This window comes from Salmo salar, chromosome ssa19 (genome assembly GCF_905237065.1).
Source record: "Salmo salar chromosome ssa19, Ssal_v3.1, whole genome shotgun sequence".
Lineage (NCBI taxonomy): Eukaryota > Metazoa > Chordata > Actinopteri > Salmoniformes > Salmonidae > Salmo > Salmo salar.
In genome coordinates this window covers 71,022,015-71,043,850 of record NC_059460.1, presented here as the reverse complement: position 1 = coordinate 71,043,850, position 21,836 = coordinate 71,022,015, and the positions used below count along the sequence as shown (strand labels likewise).

The 21,836-nt window shown below is 47.9% G+C and overlaps 1 protein-coding gene across 1 annotated transcript in view; it reads left to right on the top strand.

The window, feature by feature from the left end:
- The window catches only part of flt1 (fms related receptor tyrosine kinase 1), a 28,517-nt gene extending 6,895 nt beyond the window's left edge, over window positions 1–21,622 (top strand). The window contains exons 3-12 of the mRNA XM_045702683.1: window positions 821–926; window positions 1,558–1,769; window positions 3,982–4,106; window positions 11,500–11,662; window positions 11,871–12,007; window positions 14,976–15,147; window positions 15,497–15,614; window positions 15,762–15,931; window positions 18,151–18,298; window positions 20,473–21,622. Of these exons, the coding sequence (XP_045558639.1) occupies window positions 821–926; window positions 1,558–1,769; window positions 3,982–4,106; window positions 11,500–11,662; window positions 11,871–12,007; window positions 14,976–15,147; window positions 15,497–15,614; window positions 15,762–15,931; window positions 18,151–18,298; window positions 20,473–20,494 (1,373 nt within the window). The 3' untranslated portion in view covers window positions 20,495–21,622. The remainder of the gene's footprint in view (window positions 1–820; window positions 927–1,557; window positions 1,770–3,981; window positions 4,107–11,499; window positions 11,663–11,870; window positions 12,008–14,975; window positions 15,148–15,496; window positions 15,615–15,761; window positions 15,932–18,150; window positions 18,299–20,472) is intronic.
- Window positions 21,623–21,836: the final 214 nt, after the last annotated feature.

Below are 21,836 nucleotides of genomic sequence, written 5' to 3'. Positions count from 1 at the left end.
GTTCTCTCTCCCAGGTAAAGCCAATAAGACATCTCTGTTCTCTCTCCCAGGTAAAGCCAATAAGACATCTCTGTTCTCTCTCCCAGGTAAAGCCAATAAGACATCTCTGTTCTCTCTCCCAGGTAAAGCCAATAAGACATCATCTCTGTTCTCTCTCCCAGGTAAAGCCAATAAGACATCTCTGTTCTCTCTCCCAGGTAAAGCCAATAAGAACATCTCTGTTCTCTCTCCCAGGTAAAGCCAATAAGACCATCTCTGTTCTCTCTCCCAGGTAAAGCCAATAAGACATCTCTGTTCTCTCTCCCAGGTAAAGCCAATAAGACATCTCTGTTCTCTCTCCCAGGTAAAGCCAATAAGACATCTCTGTTCTCTCTCCCAGGTAAAGCCAATAAGACATCATCTCTGTTCTCTCTCCCAGGTAAAGTCAATAAGACATCTCTGTTCTCTCTCCCAGGTAAAGCCAATAAGACATCTCTGTTCTCTCTCCCAGGTAAAGCCAATAAGACATCTCTGTTCTCTCTCCCAGGTAAAGCCAATAAGACATCTCTGTTCTCTCTCCCAGGTAAAGCCAATAAGACATCTCTGTTCTCTCTCCCAGGTAAAGCCAATAAGACATCTCTGTTCTCTCTCCCAGGTAAAGCCAATAAGACATCTCTGTTCTCTCTCCCAGGTAAAGCCAATAAGACATCATCTCTGTTCTCTCTCCCAGGTAAAGCCAATAAGACATCATCTCTGTTCTCTCTCCCAGGTAAAGCCAATAAGACATCTCTGTTCTCTCTCCCAGGTAAAGCCAATAAGACATCTCTGTTCTCTCTCCCAGGTAAGGTGGAGAGAGAGCCTAAGGGGAAGTTCAGTGTTCCTGTTCTGGATGTGAAGAGTCGACAGCTGGTCCTGGAGGCCAACCAGACGCTGACGATCCACTGCAGGTGAGTCTCTCTGGAGTCACAGGTTAGAGGTCAGAGGTGATAGGTGAAGGGGGTGGGTGGGCGGGCAGGCGGTCAGCGCAGATCAGTGAGCGCTGGTTGGGGGTCAGGGTGGGGGGGTTGTAGGTTAGTGAAAGGGGTCAAGTGGGAAATGTCAAGATAAAGGAAAGATTGTCTGCCTAGACTTATTCACTGATCAGATTAGCTTTTAAATACACCTTTTATATACACCTTTTATATACACCTTTTAAATACACCTTTTATATACAACTTTTATATACACCTTTTATATGCACCTTTTATATACACCTTTTAAATACACCTTTTATATACACCTTTTATATACACCTTTTATATACACCTTTTAAATACACCTTTTATATACACCTTTATATACACCTTTTAAATACACCTTTTATATACACCTTTTATATACACCTTTTATACACCTTTTAAATACACCTTTTATATACACCTTTTATATGCACCTTTTAAATACACCTTTTATATACACCTTTTATATACACCTTTTATATACACCTTTTAAATACACCTTTTTATGGTCAGCTTTCAGAAGTTGTGATGCAATGAGAGAGATGGAATGTTTTACAGCAATCTACCTTTGACCAATCAGGGGTCGGTGGGAGCTGTCGTGGGTGTTCCCTGGAGGTGTGGCCAGAGATAAGGAGATTGTGCAATTGGAGGATTCTCGCTGTGGGAGGCAGAGCCAGCATTACTGCAGCCAACTGATTATTAGCTCAGCCCAGGCCCAGCACACAGGATCGTTCCGGTGTCGGTACAGCCATCGGACCCGCAGGCAGAGTGCTGTCTACATCTATGTCACAGGTAACATTTAACAACTACCATCTCACTCTGGGATTTACTCATTACAGTGTCCTGTACTCCCAAGTCCCTGTCAGAGCCACTCTGTCACAAATGCTAGAGCTCAGGAAATGGAAATAAGGTTTAGGAAATGAATCATCTGTCCACCTCTTTCTCACTGATGGACTCTCTCTGTTAAACTCTCTCTGTCTCGCTCTCTCTCCCTCTCGCTCGCTCTCTTTCTCAATGACACTTTCTCTCTCACCCTCTCTCTTTATCTCTCCCCCTCTCTCCCTCCTCCCCCCTCTCTCTCCCCCACTCTCTCTCTCTTCCCAATTGATGGAGTGGTCTCTCTCTCTCTCTCTCTCTCTCTCTCTCTCTCTCTCTCTCTCTCTATCTATCCCCCTCTCTGATGGAATGGTCAGTCAATCTCTTGCTCACTCTGTCTCATTGTTTATATGCTTAGATTAAACAAAATATAGTGGCAGTGGGTGCTAAATACACACCAATACCGGAGAGAAATGTATATCTCAACACTGTTTGTACCAACAACACATCCTAATGACTCTGGCTCAGTTTCTCCCCCTTAGCATGTCTCTTTTCTCAGCCTCCCTCCCTCCCTCCCTCTCACCCTCTAGCAGGTCTATATATAAAAGCTTTTTACTTTCATTTACGTGCTACCTTAGTCCTCGGGGCCAGGAATAGTCCAGCTGCTGAAAGGCTCAGGTTTGGGCAGAGTTTCCCAGGGCACCAGGCTTATCTGCTCCCCTCAGCCCTGCTCACAGCATCCTGTGCTTGGGGACGGGAGGAGGCCGCGGGGGGTGGAGGTGGGAGGGGAGCTGGAGGTCTATAGACAGGGGAGGGTGGGGGTGGGTGTCTCTGGTTCTGTTCAAAAGGGGGCGGGAGTGGAAGGTGGGAGGGTAAGGGGGGTGAAATAGGATGAAGGCCAGGCAGGATTCAGGATTCAGGGGCATCCAAGGGCAGAGGAGGCACCGTGACAGCCCTGTCTGCCCCACTCTGCCTTTCCCTGTCCTGGGTAGAGGCTGGCTGGGCATGGAGCTGGGCCAGGGGCCAGAGGAGATAGCGGCGCCAGAGGAGCCAGGGTCACAGGGTGGGGCTACTGTTTGGCCAATAGGACCCCTGGGGCCCATCAATCGCTCTGGCTGCCAAGTCCATTAGGCGTCTGACTCCATCACCCGCTCTGCTCTCACTCTCCTGCCCCTCTCTGCTCTCACTCTCCTGCCCCTCTCTGCTCTCACCCTCCTGCCCCTCCTGCCCCTCCTGCCCCTCTCTGCTCCTCTCCTGCCCCTCTCTGCTCTCACTCTCCTGCCCCTCTCTGCTCTCACTCTCCTGCCCCTCTCTGCTCTCACCCTCCTGCCCCTCTCTGCTCTCACCCCCCTGCCCCTCTCTGCTCTCACCCTCCTGTCCCTCCTGCCCCTCTCTGCTCTCACCCTCCTGCCCCTCTCTGCTCTCACCCTCCTGCCCCTCCTGCCCCTCTCTGCTCTCACCCTCCTGCCCCTCTCTGCTCTCACCCTCCTGCTCCTCCTGCCCCTCTCTGCTCTCACCCTCCTGCCCCTCTCTGCTCTCACCCTCCTGCCCCTCTCTGCTCTCACCCTCCTGCCCCTCTCTGCTCTCACCCTCCTGCCCCTCCTGCCCCTCTCTGCTCTCACCCTCCTGCTCCTCCTGCCCCTCTCTGCTCTCACCCTCCTGCCCCTCTCTGCTCTCACCCTCCTGCCCCTCTCTTCTCTCACCCTCCTGCCCCTCTCTGCTCTCACCCTCCTGCCCCCTCGCTAGCTCCTTCATATGTAATCAAAGCAGCAGGAGGAAGCCCTGCGGTCCAGGCCACTAGTCCTTGGGGTACTTTTGTTAAAATGTTCAGAGATTATACTTTCCTTGAATAACACAGTACAGTAGCTGACAAACAATGAGGTGAGCTCCACCCGCCCACGCCTTTCAATGGCACAGGAATATTAGAGGGTGGGTGTGGAGGGGGTAATGTACCTGGAAGGATCACAGGCTGTTTGATTACCTCGAAACAATCTGTGTGTTTATTGTTGACTCCAGGAGACTATTTGCTGAATGGGTATTAAGTAAGTGTGTGTGTGTGTGTGTGTGTGTGTGTGTGTGTGTGTGTGTGTGTGTGTGTGTGTGTGTGTGTGTGTGTGTGTGTGTGTGTGTGTGTGTGTGTGTGTGTGTGTGTGTGTACCTATCCCTAACCTCAGTGTTGTGGTTTCAGACAGACAGCGGCCATTTGTGGAGGAGCAGAATAACAGTCCAGATTTGGTGTATATCAAGGAGAGCCAGCCACTGGTCTTCCCCTGTAGGGTCACCAACCCTGACGCCACCGTGTCATTGGTCAAGGTGAGTTCCCTTCACTATTTCCACTACTAGCACTCCTGACTACATCTTAGAACAAAACACTTCTCTCTGTTTCTCCATCAGCACTCCCATCTGTACACAGTCATGTTGTTTCTGCTAGTACAGATCATTCAACACATTGTTCTTATCTTGGCAACCGTTCTGCCTTGGAGTGTGTGTGTCCGTTTGTTTGTGTCAGTCTGCGGATGTGTGTGTGGAAGTGTGTGGATGTGTTTGTGAGTGTTGCTGCCTGAGTGGTGAGTGAGTGTACGTAAGTGCAATGAAGTGCAGTGTGTGTGTATGTATGTTTGTGGCAACTTCTCAGTGTGTCAGTGATACCTATTTTTTACTGCCATGTTCCGAGTGAGCGGCGCCCGCAGTTTCCTCTGTTGGCACTGTTGTTACCCCTGGAGACAGGACGTGGGGTCTGGAGGGCCCCCTGCCCCCCATACTCACACACCCCTATCCTCCGATCTGGCTGCCAAACTCCTCCTGATTCCTTAACCAGCCGGCCTTCTGGCCAGAGGACGATGAGATGCCAGGAGTAATGGGCTGGCCAGGACTGACTGGTGCTAGCAGGGCAAGGCATGCCCCTCAGGCAGATCTGTTAACAGTGGTATTGTATGTAGGTAGCGTCTACTGTGTGCAGAGACTACACAGTTTGACCTTCACAACGCAATAACATCAAGGTGAGAGAAGTGGGCTACTGGTACTTTATCAGGTGAATGAAGGAATGAGGTTTCGATGGAATTTCCAAAGAGAGTTTCAGGAAACTGAAAAAGAGCGAAAGAACAAAATTAACCCCTCAGTCATCTCTCCTCTTGTCCCTGGCTCTCCCTTCAGGATGTGACGCGGACCCCGAAACGAAGCGTTGCACAACACACACATTCTCACACACGCACTTCACTTCTGTTGGCTCTCTGTGTTTATGTCTTGCTCCTATCTCCACACAAACGTCCAGCCTAGAGCCACAAATGTAATTCTTCTAAAAATACCCCCTGTTCTTTCACTCTCTCACATCCGCCTGGCCCAGCATTCCGAACCTGGAGTCCACTCCACACACAAACACTGTCACACACTCTGGAGTGTTTTTTTCCTGGAAGGATTTTGCACTCTGCCTGGATCTTTAATTTGTTGTCCCACCTCTCAGCAGGGAACAATACCAAGGGGGCTATTCCCTCTCGCTGCCACCGTGAAAGTCACCCAGTGGGGCGAGGAGTGGAGGCAAGCGGAAGGGGGTGGTGTAGCATGACCTAGGGTCCCAGTCCAGTCTCCATCCTGTAGTTACAGGATGTGAACAGATGGACTGGAGACACGTTTCCCACGTCCTAACTTCTCTCTCACCTTGCAACCCACCTGCACCCCCTTCCGACCCCCTTACACCCACCTACACCCCCCTCCAACCCCCCTCCGTCCCCAACATCCTCTGAATCCTCACCTCCCAGGATTCAGCTACCAGGGGGTGGGATGGAGGGGAGCACTAAGGGCATTCACAGGGGCCTAACGAGACAGAGGAGACATAGAGGCATTTACTATAGTGTAGTAAAGCAGATGGAAATAGGAGGGAAAAGAGGTGTCTTAAGGTTGGACAAGGGATGAGGGGGGCTATCAGCCAGGTAACACTGGGGATGAGGGGTCTATCAGACAATTAACACTGGGGATGAGGGGGCTATCAGCCAGGTAACACTGGGGATGAGGGGTCTATCAGACAATTAACACTGGGGGTGAGGGGTCTATCAGACAATTAACACTGGGGATGAGGGGGCTATCAGACAATTAACACTGGGGATGAGGGGGGCTATCAGCCAGGTAATACTGGGGATGAGGGGTCTATCAGACAATTAACACTGGGGGTGAGGGGTCTATCAGACAATTAACACTGGGGATGAGGGGGGCTATCAGTCAGTTAACACTGGGGATGAGGGGTCTATCAGACAATTAACACTGGGGATGAGGGGGGCTATCAGCCAGGTAACACTGGGGATGAGGGGGGCTATCAGCCAGGTAACACTGGGGATGAGGGGGGCTATCAGCCAGGTAACACTGGGGAAGAGGGGTCTATCAGACAATTAACACTGGGGATGATGGGGGCTATCAGTCAGTTAACACTGGGGATGAGGGGTCTATCAGACAATTAACACTGGGGGTGAGGGGTCTATCAGTCAGTTAACACTGGGGAAGAGGGGTCTATCAGACAATTAACACTGGGGATGATGGGGGCTATCAGTCAGTTAACACTGGGGATGAGGGTCTATCAGACAATTAACACTGGGGATGAGGGGTCTATCAGTCAGTTAACACTGGGGATGATGGGGGCTATCAGACAACTAACACTGGGGATGATGGGGTCTATCAGTCAGTTAACACTGGGGATGAGGGGTCTATCAGTCAGTTAACACTGGGGATGATGGGGGCTATCAGACAATTAACACTGGGGATGAGGGGGGCTATCAGACAATTAACACTGGGGATGAGGGGGGCTATCAGACAATTAACACTGGGGATGAGGGGTCTATCAGACAATTAACACTGGGGATGAGGGGTCTATCAGTCAGTTAACACTGGGGATGATGGGGGCTATCAGACAATTAACACTGGGGATGAGGGGGGCTATCAGACAATTAACACTGGGGATGAGGGGGGCTATCAGACAATTAACACTGGGGATGAGGGGGCTACCAGCCAGTTAACACTGGGGATGATGGGGTCTATCAGACAATTAACACTGGGGATGAGGGGGGCTATCAGACAATTAACACTGGGGATGAGGGGGGCTATCAGACAATTAACACTGGGGATGAGGGGTCTATCAGACAATTAACACTGGGGATGAGGGGGCTATCAGACAATTAACACTGGGGATGAGGGGTCTATCAGTCAGTTAACACTGGGGATGAGGGGGGCTATCAGCCAGTTAACACTGGGGATGAGGGGGGGCTACCAGACAGTTAACACTGGGGGTGAAGGGGGCTACCAGCCAGTTAACACTGGGGGTGAAGGCAGCTATCAGCCAGTTAACACTGGGGATGAGGGGGCTATCAGCCAGTTAACACTGGGGACGAGGGGGCTATCAGCCAGTTAACACTGGGGGTGAAGGGGGATATCGACAGTTAACACTGGGGATGAGGGGTCTATCAGCCAGTTAACACTGGGGGTGAGGGGTCTATCAGACAGTTAACACTGGGGGTGAAGGGGGCTATCAGCCAGTTAACACTGGGGGTGAAGGGGGGCTATCAGCCTGTTAACACTGGGGGTGAAGGGGGGGCTATCAGCCTGTTAACACTGGGGGTGAAGGGGGCTATCAGACAGTTAACACTGGGGGTGAAGGGGGCTATCAGCCTGTTAACACTGGGGGTGAAGGGGGCTATCAGACAGTTAACACTGGGGGTGAAGGCAGCTATCAGCCTGTTAACACTGGGGGTGAGGGGTCTATCAGACAGTTAACATTGGGGATGGGGGGGCTATCAGACAGTTAACACTGGGGGTGAAGGGGGCTATCAGACAGTTAACACTGGGGGTGAAGGCAGCTATCAGCCTGTTAACACTGGGGGTGAAGGGGGGATATCGACAGTTAACACTGGGGATGGGGGGCTATCAGACAGTTAACACTGGGGGTGAAGGGGGCTATCAGCCAGAAACACTGGGGGTGAAGGGGGGGCTATCAGCCTGTTAACACTGGGGGTGAAGGGGGGCTATCAGCCTGTTAACACTGGGGGTGAAGGGGGCTATCAGACAGTTAACACTGGGGGTGAAGGGGGCTATCAGCCTGTTAACACTGGGGGTGAAGGGGGCTATCAGACAGTTAACACTGGGGGTGAAGGGGGCTATCAGCCTGTTAACACTGGGGGTGAGGGGTCTATCAGACAGTTAACACTGGGGGTGAGGGGGCTATCAGACAGTTAACACTGGGGGTGAAGGGGGCTATCAGACAGTTAACACTGGGGATGAGGGGGCTATCAGACAGTTAACACTGGGGGTGAAGGGGGTCTATCAGACAGTTAACACTGGGGGTGAAGGGGGCTATCAGACAGTTAACACTGGGGGTGAAGGGGGGCTATCAGACAGTTAACACTGGGGGTGAAGGGGGGGCTATCAGACAGTTAACACTGGGGGTGAAGGGGGCTATCAGACAGTTAACACTGGGGGTGAAGGCAGCTATCAGCCTGTTAACACTGGGGGTGAGGGGGCTATCAGACAGTTAACATTGGGGAGGGGGGGGGCTATCAGACAGTTAACACTGGGGGTGAAGGGGGCTATCAGACAGTTAACACTGGGGGTGAAGGCAGCTATCAGCCTGTTAACACTGGGGGTGAAGGGGGGATATCGACAGTTAACACTGGGGATGGGGGGCTATCAGACAGTTAACACTGGGGGTGAAGGGGGCTATCAGCCAGAAACACTGGGGGTGAAAGGGGGGGGCTATCAGCCTGTTAACACTGGGGGTGAAGGGGGGCTATCAGCCTGTTAACACTGGGGGTGAAGGGGGCTATCAGACAGTTAACACTGGGGGTGAAGGGGGCTATCAGACAGTTAACACTGGGGGTGAAGGCAGCTATCAGCCTGTTAACACTGGGGGTGAGGGGTCTATCAGACAGTTAACACTGGGGGTGAGGGGTCTATCAGACAGTTAACACTGGGGGTGAGGGGTCTATCAGACAGTTAACACTGGGGGTGAAGGGGGCTATCAGACAGTTAACACTGGGGATGGGGAGGCTATCAGACAGTTAACACTGGGGGTGAAGGGGGGCTATCAGCCTGTTAACACTGGGGGTGAGGGGTCTATCAGACAGTTAACACTGGGGGTGAGGGGTCTATCAGACAGTTAACACTGGGGGTGAATGGGGCTATCAGACAGTTAACACTGGGGATGGGGGGGGGCTATCAGACAGTTAACACGGGGTGAGGGGTCTATCAGACAGTTAACATTGGGGGTGGGGGCTATCAGACAGTTAACACTGGGGTGAAGGGGGCTATCAGACAGTTAACACTGGGGATGGGGGGGGCTATCAGACAGTTAACACTGGGGTGAAAGGCTTTCAGCCAGTTAACACTGGGGGTGAGGGGGGCGAGGTGGGGGGTCCACATGTTCCCCTGAGAGAGGGCGGGATGCTTCCACCATGTCACTGAAACTCTAGTAAACATTTCCTTGAGTCTGCCTCCTCCAAGAAAACAACCCTTTTACACAAGACTCTGACTCACTCTACAGTAACACAAGACTCTGTCTCTACAGTAACACAAGACTCTGTCTCTACAGTAACACAATACTCTGGCTCTACAGTAACACAAGACTCTGTCTCTACAGTACCACAGGACTCTGTCTCTACAGTAACACAATACTCTGTCTCTACAGTAACACAAGACTCTGTCTCTACAGTAACACAATACTCTGGCTCTACAGTAACACAATACTCTGGCTCTACAGTACCACAGGACTCTGGCTCTACAGTAACACAAGACTCTGACTCTACAGTAACACAAGACTCTGGCTCTACAGTACCACAGGACTCTGTCTCTACAGTAACACAAGACTCTGTCTCTACAGTAACACAACACTCTGTCTCTACAGTAACACAAGACTCTGGCTCTACAGTAACACAAGACCCTGACTCTACAGTAACACAATACTCTGGCTCTACAGTAACACAAGACTCTGTCTCTACAGTAACACAAGACTCTGTCTCTACAGTAACACAATACTCTGGCTCTACAGTAACACAAGATTCTGACTCTACAGTAACACAATACTCTGGCTCTACAGTAACACAATACTCTGTCTCTACAGTAACACAAGACTCTGTCTCTACAGTAACACAAGACTCTGTCTCTACAGTAACACAATACTCTGGCTCTACAGTAACACAAGACTCTGTCTCTACAGTAACACAAGACTCTGGCTCTACAGTAACACAATACTCTGTCTCTACAGTAACACAAGACTCTGACTCTACAGTAACACAATACTCTGTCTCTATAGTAACACAAGACTCTGTCTCTACAGTAACACAAGACTCTGTCTCTACAGTAACACAAGACTCTGTCTCTACAGTAACACAAGACTCTGTCTCTACAGTAACACAAGACTCTGTCTCTACAGTAACACAATACTCTGGCTCTATAGTACCACAGGACTCTGTCTCTACAGTAACACAAGACTCTGTCTCTACAGTAACACAAGACTCTGTCTCTACAGTAACACAATACTCTGTCTCTACAGTAACACAAGACTCTGTCTCTACAGTAACACAAGACTCTGGCTCTACAGTAACACAATACTCTGTCTCTACAGTAACACAAGACTCTGGCTCTATAGTAACATAATACTCTGTCTCTACAGTAACACAAGACTCTGGCTCTACAGTAACACAATACTCTGTCTCTACAGTAACACAAGACTCTGGCTCTATAGTAACATAAGACTCTGTTTCTACAGTAACACAAGACTCTGGCTCTACAGTACGCAAGACTCTGGCTCTACAGTAACACAAGACTCTGGCTCTACATTAGCACAAGACTCTGTATCTACAGTAACACAAGACTCTGTGTCTACAGTAAAAATACTCTCTCTTTACAGTAACAAAATACTTTTTCTCTCCACGGTAAGACAGGATTCTGTCTCTAGAGTAACAAGACTCTCTCTCCACAGTAACACAAGACTGTCTTTACAGTAACAACACTCTCTTTCCACAGTAACACAAGACTGTCTTTACAGTAACAAGACTCTCTCTCCACGGTAACACGAGACAATCTTTACAGTAACAAGACTCTATCTCTATGGTAACACAAGACTGTCTTTACAGTAACAAGACTCTCTCTCTACAGTAACACAAGACTGTCTTTACAGTAACAAGACCTCTCTCTCTACAGTAACACAAGACTGTCTTTACAGTAACAAGACTCTCTCTCTACAGTAACACAAGACTGTCTTTACAGTAACACAAGACTCTGTCTCTACTGTAACACAGATTTTTTACTAATAATTTTGTGTTATGTAGTAATAATTATGATATGCATCATGCGTATTGTCAATGTGGCCTCATTTGAGTCATTAATAGCCCCCATACTGTTCTGTGTGGTTGTGATGTTCATGATTTGCTCAGGAGTTGTGAATGTGTGTAGTGTTGCTTTTGTGTGACTGTAAGTATGGTTGTGTTGTGTTCAGGATGTGGTCATGGTTCTGAATGACTCATGGCATGGCTGGGTTGAGTTCATGATTGGTTGGTGGTTGAGTTCACAAAATGGTTGTGGTTGTGTTGAGTTAATGGTGGGGCTATGGTTGTTGACCATATTTTCTAATCCCTAACCGGAACCAGATATTTCATTTTATGTGACATTGATTTTATTAGACTATTTTTACAGTTGTGGTTGTGGTCATGACCATGTGTGTTCATGCCTCCAGTTCCCTGACCGTGAGTTGACCCCAGACCAGAGGAACATAGTGTGGAACAGCAGACAGGGCTTCCTCATCCGCAGTCCCACCTACTTCTACATCGGCCTGTTCTCCTGCAAGACCTCTGTCAACGGGACCACACACTCCCTCAGTTACCTCACACACAGACAAGGTGAGCACACACACATACACACAGACACATATTTACACACATGCACGTGCACACACTCATATACACACACACACACAAACAAACACACACACACACTTACATGACACACCTATAGACCAGGTGAGCCAAGCGTCTCAATTGATCTTGCAGATTTTATATATTGCTGGAATTAAATGAGTGTCTCTTCCCCTCATCCTGTCCTCTCCAGTGAATAAGATTCTGGAGGTGTATCTGAACAGTACCAGTCCAGTCCAGACTTTACAGGGGGACAGTCTGGCCATCAACTGTACTGTCACTGCAGAGTGGAACAGCAGAGTGTCCATCAGCTGGGACTACCCTGGGAAGGTGAGAAACATATGAAGTACACTACAATTATGAAGTACACTACAATGAAGTACACTATGTTATGTAGTACTGTATGTAGAATAACTTTGAAGTATTTATACAGTACCAGTCAAAAGTTTGAACACATCTACTCATTCAAGGGTTTTTCTTAATTTAAAAAAACTATGAAATGACACATATGGAATCATGAAGTAACCAAAAAAGTGTTAAACAAATCAAAATATATTTTATATTTGAGATTCTTCAAAGCAGCCACCCTTTTCGTTGATGACAGCTTTGTCAAAGTTCTTGAAATATATATTTTTATGGAATATCTACATAGGCGTACAGATGCCCATTATCAGCAATCATCCGTCCTGTGTTCCAATGGCACATTGTGTTAGCTAATCCAAGTTTATCATTTTAAAAGGCTAATTGGTACCGAAAGTTAGGTACCGAAAACCCTTTTGCAATTATGTCAGCACAGCTGAAAACTGTTGTTCTGATTAAAGAAGCAATAAAACTGGCCTTCTTTAGACTAGTCGAGTATCTGGAGCATCAGCATTTGTGGGTTCGATTACAGGCTCAAAATGGCCAGAAACAAATAACTTTCTTCTGAAACTCGTCAGTCTATTCTTGTTCTGAGAAATGAAGGCTATTCCATGCGAGAAATTGCCAAGAAACTGAAGATCTCGTACAACGTTGTGTACTACTCCCTTCACAGAACAGTGCAAACTGGCTCTAACCAGAATAGAAAGAGGAGTGGGAGGTCCCGGTGCACAACTGAACAAGAGGACAAGTTTGATAAACAGACGCCTCACAAGTCCTCATCTGGCAGCTTCATTAAATAGTACCTGCAAAACACCTCTCAACGTCAACAGTGAAGAGGCGACTCGGGGATGCTGTAGTACACCTTGTGGAAGGCTACCCGAAACGTTTGACCCAAGTTAATTAAACAATTTAAAGGCAATGCTACCAAATACTAATTGAGTGTATGTAAACTTCTGACCCACTGCGAATGTGATGAAAGAAATAAAATATGAAATAAATCATTCTCTCTACTATTCTGACATTTCACATTCTTAAAAAAAAGTGGTGATTCTAACTGACCTAAGACAGGGAATGTTTACTAGGATTAAATGTCAGGAATTGTGAAAAACTGAGTTTAAATGTATTTGGCTAAGGTGTATGTAAACTTCCGACTTCAACTGATATATATATATATATATATATATATATATACACTGCTCAAAAAAATAAAGGGAACACATAAACAACACAATGTAACTCCAAGTCAATCACACTTCTGTGAAATCAAACTGTCCACTTAGGAAGCAACACTGATTGACAATACATTTCACATGCTGTTGTGCAAATGGAATAGACAACAGGTGGAAATTATAGGCAATTGGCAAGACACCCCCAACCCCAATAAAGGAGTGGTTCTGCAGGTGGGGACCACAGACCACTTCTCAGTTCCTATGCTTCCTGGCTGATATTTTGGTCACTTTTGAATGCTGGCGGTGCTTTCACTCTAGTGGTAGCATGAGACGGAGTCTACAACCCACACAAGTGGCTCAGGTAGTGCAGCTCATCCAGGATGGCACATCAATGCGAGCTGTGGCAAGAAGGTTTGCTGTGTCTGTCAGCGTAGTGTCCAGAGCATGGAGGCGCTACCAGGAGACAGGCCAGTACATCAGGAGACGTGGAGGAGGCCGTAGGAGGGCAACAACCCAGCAGCAGGACCGCTACCTCCGCCTTTGTGCAAGGAGGAGCAGGAGGAGCACTGCCAGAGCCCTGCAAAATGACCTCCAGCAGGCCACAAATGTGCATGTGTCTGCTCAAACGGTCAGAAACAGACTCCATGAGGGTGGTATGAGGGCCCGACGTCCACAGGTGGGGGTTGTGTTTACAGCCCAACACCGTGCAGGACGTTTGGCATTTGCCAGAGAACACCAAGATTGGCAAATTCGCCACTGGCGCCCTGTGCTCTTCACAGATGAAAGCAGGTTTACACTGAGCACGTGACAGACGTGACAGAGTCTGGAGACGCCGTGGAGAACGTGCTGCTGCCTGCAACATCCTCCAGCATGACCGGTTTGGCGGTGGGTCAGTCATGGTGTGGGGTGGCATTTCTTTGGGGGGCCGCACAGCCCTCCATGTGCTCGCCAGAGGTAGCCTGACTGCCATTAGGTACCGAGATGAGATCCTCAGACCCCTTGTGAGACCATATGCTGGTGCGGTTGGCCCTGGTTTCCTCCTAATGCAAGACAATGCTAGACCTCATGTGGCTGGAGTGTTTCAGCAGTTCCTGCAAGAGGAAGGCATTGATGCTATGGACTGGCCCGCCTGTTCCCCAGACCTGAATCCAATTGAGCACATCTGGGACATCATGTCTCGCTCCATCCACCAACGCCACGTTGCACCACAGACTGTCCAGGAGTTGGCGGATGCTTTAGTCCAGGTCTGGGAGGAGATCCCTCAGGAGACCATCCGCCACCTCATCAGGAGCATGCCCAGGCGTTGTAGGGAGGTCATACAGGCACGTGGAGGCCACACACACTACTGAGCCTCATTTTGACTTCTTTTAAGGACATTACATCAAAGTTGGATCAGCCTGTAGTGTGGTTTTCCACTTTAATTTTGAGTGTGACTCCAAATCCAGACCTCCATGGGTTGATAAATTGGATTTCCATTGATTATTTTTGTGTGATTATGTTGTCAGCACATTCAACTATGTAAAGAAAAAAGTATTTAATAATATTATTTCATTCATTCAGATCTAGGATGTGTTATTTTAGTGTTCCCTTTATTTTTTTGAGCAGTATATATATATATATATATATATATATATATATATATATATATATATATTACTTAGTAGTTAACAACTTCAACATCTGCCTACCTGTTTGGAAGACTTTTACTATGAAAATAATATCTCTCCCTTTCTCTCCGTCTCTCCCCCTCCCTCTCTCTCTCCCCTCAGGTAAACAGGGCAGCCATAATTAGTAGGCGTATCATGGCCAGTAAAACTCACATGGTGTTCTACAGTATTCTGTCCATCCCTAAACTCCACCGCTCTGACAGAGGGCTCTATATCTGCCGAGTGACCAGTGGACCTGTCAGCCGAGAGACTAACGTGTCTGTCACAGTCTACGGTGAGTCAAAATAAACCTTCTACTTCTCACCTCTGACTACACCCACATCTGTGTCAAATTCATTGATGAGCAAATTCATTGATGGTTAACACCCCCTTTTACCACAATAATTTTAACCACAACCACAGTCTGTGTAACTCTGTAATATGTCATTAATGCGTTGTATTTTCTCTGTGTGTGTATGTGTGTTCGTGCATTTCTGTCTGTCTGTCTGTCTGTCTGTCTGTCTGTCTGTCTGTCTGTCTGTCTGTCTGTCTGTCTGTCTGTCTGTCTGTCTGTCTGTCTGTCTGTCTGTCTGTCTGTCTGTCTGTCTGTCTGTCTGTCTGTCTGTTTCTGTGTATCGTCCCAGACCGTCCGTATATCCGTCTGACACCCAGACAAGGGGCTATAGTGGAAGCTCATGCAGGACAGAAGTCCTACCGACTCTCCCCCAAACTACGGGCCTTCCCTGCCCCAGAGATCATCTGGTAAGATCAGCTAGCCTGCACACTATCTTACACCAGCCTACACTATCAGAGAGACAAATACAGATACTGTATATGACATTGTATCATTCTTAATTTGATTGTTCTTTAAGTTAATTGAGGAATTTCCTGTATGTTTTTCCGTGTTAGGTTGAAGGATGGGAAGGTAGCAGCAGAACAGTGTTCCCGTTACCATGTGGATGGGAATTCCCTGGTGATCCGGGATGTGGCAGAGGAGGATGCAGGGAAGTACACTATCCTGGTGGGAATCCAGGAGCACAGACTCTACCAGAACCTAACGCTATCTCTGGTGGTCAACGGTGAGGACCAAGTCTTCCCTCCTCTCTTTACCCTCCATCGCTTTGTCTCTTTTTCATCTTCATACACCCTCTCTTTAGCTCTGTGCCCACTTTGTGCCTCCAACCCATTATTCTGTTCTACATTGTCCCCTCTCGCTTCACTCATTCTCACCCTTTCTATCTCTTTCTCCCAATCTCTTTTATTTGTTATTTTTCTTTCTCTTCTTCTCAACCTTTCTCTTTCCTTCACACTATCTCGCTCTCTGTGCTCATGGTCTGTCCTCTCTCTCTCCCTCTCTGTGCTCATGGTCTGTCCTCTCTCTCTCCCTCTCTGTGCTCATGGTCTGTCCTCTCTCTCCCTCTCTCTCTCTGTGCTCATGATCTGTCCTCTCTCTCTCCCTCTCTGTGCTCATGGTCTGTCCTCTCTCTCTCCCTCTCTCTCTCTCTGTGCTCATGATCTGTCCTCTCTCTCTCCCTCTCTCTCTCTCTGTGCTCATGATCTGTCCTCTCTCTCTCCCTCTCTGTGCTCATGATCTGTCCTCTCTCTCTCCCTCTCTGTGCTCATGGTCTGTCCTCTCTCTCTCCCTCTCTCTCTCTCTGTGCTCATGATCTGTCCTCTCTCTCTCCCTCTCTGTGCTCATGGTCTGTCCTCTCTCTCTCCCTCTCTGTGCTCATTGTCTGTCCTCTCTCTCTCCCTCTCTCTCTCTCTCTGTGCTCATGGTCTGTCCTCTCTCTCTCCCTCTCTGTGCTCATGGTCTGTCCTCTCTCTCTCCCTCTCTGTGCTCATGGTCTGTCCTCTCTCTCTCCCTCTCTGTGCTCATGGTCTGTCCTCTCTCTCTCCCTCTCTCTCTCTCTCTCTGTGCTCATGGTCTGTCCTCTCTCTCTCCCTCTCTGTGCTCATGGTCTGTCCTCTCTCTCTCCCTCTCTCTCTCTCGCTCTCTGTGCTCATGGTCTGTCCTCTCTCTCTCCCTCTCTCTCTCTCTGTGCTCATGGTCTGTCCTCTCTCTCTCCCTCTCTGTGCTCATGGTCTGTTGATAGTGATGCGTGGGTTATCTCCCATGGGGCAGGTGGGTTTAGGGTCTTTAGAAATTGTGTGGATGAAGGGCGTGTGGGTGTCGGCCTGGTTGAATAAAGAGAAAACAATGCATTAAAAATCCATAAATGTATAATTCTTGTGCAATTCATATCAGAAAAGGTTCATGTCAATCCACTGAGGGAAAAAGGACAATGTCGAAGTTTAATTCAATAAGAGAAAAGCTGCGAAATAGAGAGTTGAAAATAAATAGGAGGGCCAGAACAGTAGTCTAACGTTTGGGAAAGATTTGGTGAATTGGTAAAAGAGGATGATAGCAGTGCTAACTATGTTACGTGTGATGATTGTGCGGCGCTATACGAATTCTACAGTCACAGGACGGAGACTTCGAAATGGCCCGTCAAGGAACTGTACTGTTCAGATGAGTTAATTGGAATTAGTAGCCTGACTGAAATCTGGACACTGACTGCAGGTCTGTAACCTCCCACATAGCCTAATATAATATTAACTCCTGCAGAATTAAGCATTTCTTGCAGTAAAATTCTACACCAAATGTAAATGTTGACTCAGGAACAGGAGTGAAATATGATTTATTTATTTCAGCATCTTGAGAGAATGAATGTGTGGTTAGGGACCGTGTGTAAAGGTTTTTTCTTTATCAGCGTCATCAAAGCTAATTGTATTTCAACCACATAAAATATGCATCCAAACCAAACTGAAATCTTATCAAAAAAACATGATGGGTTGTTTTAACAGCTTTTCATTTCCTTAAAACTGTCAAACCTGGGGGGGTTTTTGTGCATTTTATTGCATTTTATTAATTGCCTTTGAACGGGGTATGGTAGTAGGTGCCCGGGGCCTCTGTTTGTGTCAAGAACATGCTACGCTGCTGGGTTTTTCACACAGTTTGTGTGTATCAAGAACGGTCCACCAGCCAAAGGACATCCAGCCAACTTGACACAACTGCGTGAAGCATTGGAGTCAACATGGGCCAGCATCCCTGTGGAATGCTTTCAACACCTTGTGGAGTCCATGCCCCTTACAAATTGAGCTTGTTCTGAGGGGGAAAAGGGGGGGGGGCAACTCAATATTAGGAAGGTGTTCTTAATGTTTTGGACACTCAGTGTTTAGTCGGCTGGTTGCGGGTGGGTGAACAAACAGCAGACCTGTACACCACTAGTCTTTGTCTCTGTCTGTTTTCCTCCAGTGAGTCCTGGGATAGAGGAGAAGGCGGTGTCATTGCAGGACCCAGGTAGTGTCCCGCAGGGCAGCAGACAAGCCCTGCACTGCAGCTCCCACGGAGTCCCCCCTCCTCACATCGCCTGGCTCTGGCACCCCTGCCCCCCCAAAGGCCTGTAAGTACACCTGGTGTTCACATTGTCACACGCAGTAGCACAGAAACACACGTCTTCCTAACGGTGTGTAAGTTCTCCTTTACACAAACACACCTACAGTTCTGACACCCTTGCCAATACATATTCAATTAACATACTTGCATACTGTGTATCTATAATCATGTATACACGCACACCGTCACTATGCCCACAGTCTCCCAATACTGTGCACAGAACAAACCATGTCAACGTTTAAGTAATGTTCTTAAAACCTGGTAGGCATTACATACGTCATGTATTTTAGTCATATTGTTCCTAACTTAGAACTGGGACAGAAAGGTGTCTGTGACTATAACATGAGGGCCTGTTTTAGGGTGTGAATGGAGAATGTCTGTGAGTTTGTTTGTGAAGGGAGACATGTTTGGTCTATTTCAGCAAGTGTTCAGACAGGGTTTCCTCTTTGCAACCAGAACAGATGCCTTTTGAAGCCTTTCATGTCTGTGAGTGTGTGAATGTGTGTGTGTCTGTGTGTCTGTGTGTTTCATCATGTCTTTGTCTGAGTCTTTTACCATATGTTTCTGTCACTGCCTATATGTTACCATGTCCATGTCCGTGTGTATACGTCTGTCGTCTGTCCGTCCGTGTGTGTGCCTGGTACATTCACAGACACAGTACAGTGTAACTCAGACTTAAAGAGCAGAGTAGTAAAACCCCACTTCAATAGAGGCCTGTTCTGTGTTCTCAGTCACTTCAATAGAGGCCTGTTCTGTGTTCTCAGTCACTTCAATAGAGGCCTGTTCTGTGTTCTCAGTCACTTCAATAGAGGCCTGTTCTGTGCTCTCAGTCACTTCAATAGAGGCCTGTTCTGTGTTCTCAGTCACTTAAATAGAGGCCTGTTCTGTGTTCTCAGTCACTTAAATAGAGGCCTGTTCTGTGTTCTCAGTCACTTAAATAGAGGTCTGTTCTGTGTTCTCAGTCACTTAAAGAGAGGCCTGTTCTGTGTTCTCAGTCACTTAAAGAGAGGCCTGTTCTGTGTTCTCAGTCAAGATTGGTTGTTTTCTAAATCAAACGCTATGATTTAATGAACTTCCTGTCCAGAACGCAGGGTGAGATGTTTATTATTGTGATTGCACACTGCATTCTTTGATGCCTTTTCTAATATGACACACACACACACTTTCAAACCACTCTCACAAAACACACACTCATACACGGACACACACGTTTTTTGAAAGGTCTTGTAAGAAACAGCCCTGCCCAACAATCAGCAATGATATTCCAACACACACACTGATCTTACCATACACACATTTTTAAGTTCTCATGAGAAGTGGCCCTGCCCAGCAATCAACTGTCATTGACACACACAGACACACACACACACACACACACACACACACACACACACACACACACACACACACACACACACACACACACACACACACACACACACTTGGCATAAACATGACTTGGGTTGGTCTTGGAGGTCAGACACTATTGTGTTGGTTGTGTTCAGGTCAAAGAGGTTAACCGTTACCTGAACATCATGGCTTCCAGACCAAGCTACCGCCCATGTTATATTCCCCTACTGAGACACACGGCCTACTTCCAATGCTTGTGGAAAGTCTTTATTGTCACATCTCCACATTAAATTGCCATAGCGACATCACATAACTTCACTGAACCAATGAGCAGTGACTCGTGTTCCTACCTCAACATGGATGGCTTTACCTGGTAAAACTCTGGTAGAAATGACATTTTCAATGATTATGAATTGGCAAGCCAGCCAGGAGAAAGTGTGACACCTCATAGTCCAGAAAGGTCTAACGAGGCTTACACAGCTTAACAAGAAGATGCTTTCTGTGCACAGAGGAGCTGTGACAAGTCATCAATTATAGCCTATGTTGAGTCTTGCATGCGTATTGATAGTCCCCGTTGGCCACTCTCACTACCCGCAAAGAGTTATCCATTTAAGTAGCTTTCATTACAAATGAGGTATTCAGACAGGTGCAAGAGATTTGGGGTTCAGACTTGTGTAATTAGATTTCTTTGAATGTGATTTCCTTGTTGTTTGTTTACGCTGTAAAGCACTGAGAGCTCTAGCATTCTGCTCTGGTTCTAGAGTTCTAGAGTAATGATTCAGAATGTGAATAGATTATGATTCGTCCTGACCAGGCCCTTGTTCTTTGTAGCTCTGGCGGAACACGGGCCTGATGCCGCGCCGGAGGAGGCCCAGCGACAGTGGGCCAGGCTGGGCCAGGCTGATAGGGACCTGGATCCTCAGGGTAAGGTGTGGGTCTAGAGCCTGTTTCTGGCCCTGGATCCTTGGACCTGGGTCTGGGGCCTGGATCCACCCTTATGTCCTAGGTCTGGGTCCTTGGTGCTGGATGTGTCCCCGGGTCCAGTCGTGGATCCTTGGTCTTGTCCTGGGCCCTGGGAACCGCAGCGCTCTTATCTGGCCCGGGCAGGAGGCTCGCCGGGTTTCCTGTGCGAAAATCAGAGCGCTTTTCCTCTCCTTGTTTGGCTTCCTCCCCGACGCGAGACGCTTCCCAGCAGCGTGATTGTCCCTCCGTCTTCAAACGTGGCAGAGTCCTGCTTCCTCAAGGGCTTGATCTATTCTTGAGACCCCCCTCTCCCCTCCTCATTCTCCCCTCCCCTAGCCTTCCCTCGCCAGCTCTGCCCCTCATCCCCAAACCTTCGTTTCACTTCATTAAAATACCCCCCCCACCCCACCACCACTACCACCACCACCATCAGCCCCTCCACACCTCCACCACACTCAGCAAGGCTGTTTCCAAGGCAGCCAGCACCTTCAATGACAGACATTACAGCCACCCAGCAACCCCACATTGGTGCTCTCTGGGATCTTGGGGTTGGGGGGGGGCAGGACAGTGACCTGGTACACTGTTGAAGAGGAGGATGAGGAAGAAGAGGAGTGAGAGGTCACACCACACTGAGGACAATGATCTGATCTGCTTTTAGTGGTTATTATTAGATTTATTTATTTCCCCTTACCCAGGTTGCATTTTTACACCCCTTTTCTGGCTTTTTTTTTTTACATTGTTACTTTTCTCAGACATTTTGAGCCAGAAAGAAGTGCCCTTCCATCCATCCACTAAGCCACGTTTTTCTGGAGCTGCTTTTGCTTCTTGTGTTCCTAGAGTGGTACTATAATGGGTACATGAGCCTGTCCCCAGCCCCGAGCCCTGCCATCCTGTTGTAGTTCTGACATCCACAAAAGCTGTGAGTTCTGACTGTAAATCATATACATTATAAGTAAGTTGCTACATCTCAGATGGGCGTGCGGGAGACAGAGAGAGAGAGAGAGAGAGAGAGAGAGAGAGAGAGAGAGAGAGAGAGAGAAAGAGAGAGAGAGAGAGAGAAAGAGAGAGAGGAGGAGGTATGCTCTGGGATGCCCTACAGTTCTCTATTACTGGAAGATACTCTGGGATGCCCTACAGTTCTCTATTACTGGAAGATACTCTGGGATGCCCTACAGTTCTCTATTACTGGAAGATACTCTGGGATGCCCTACAGTTCTCTATTACTGGAAGAT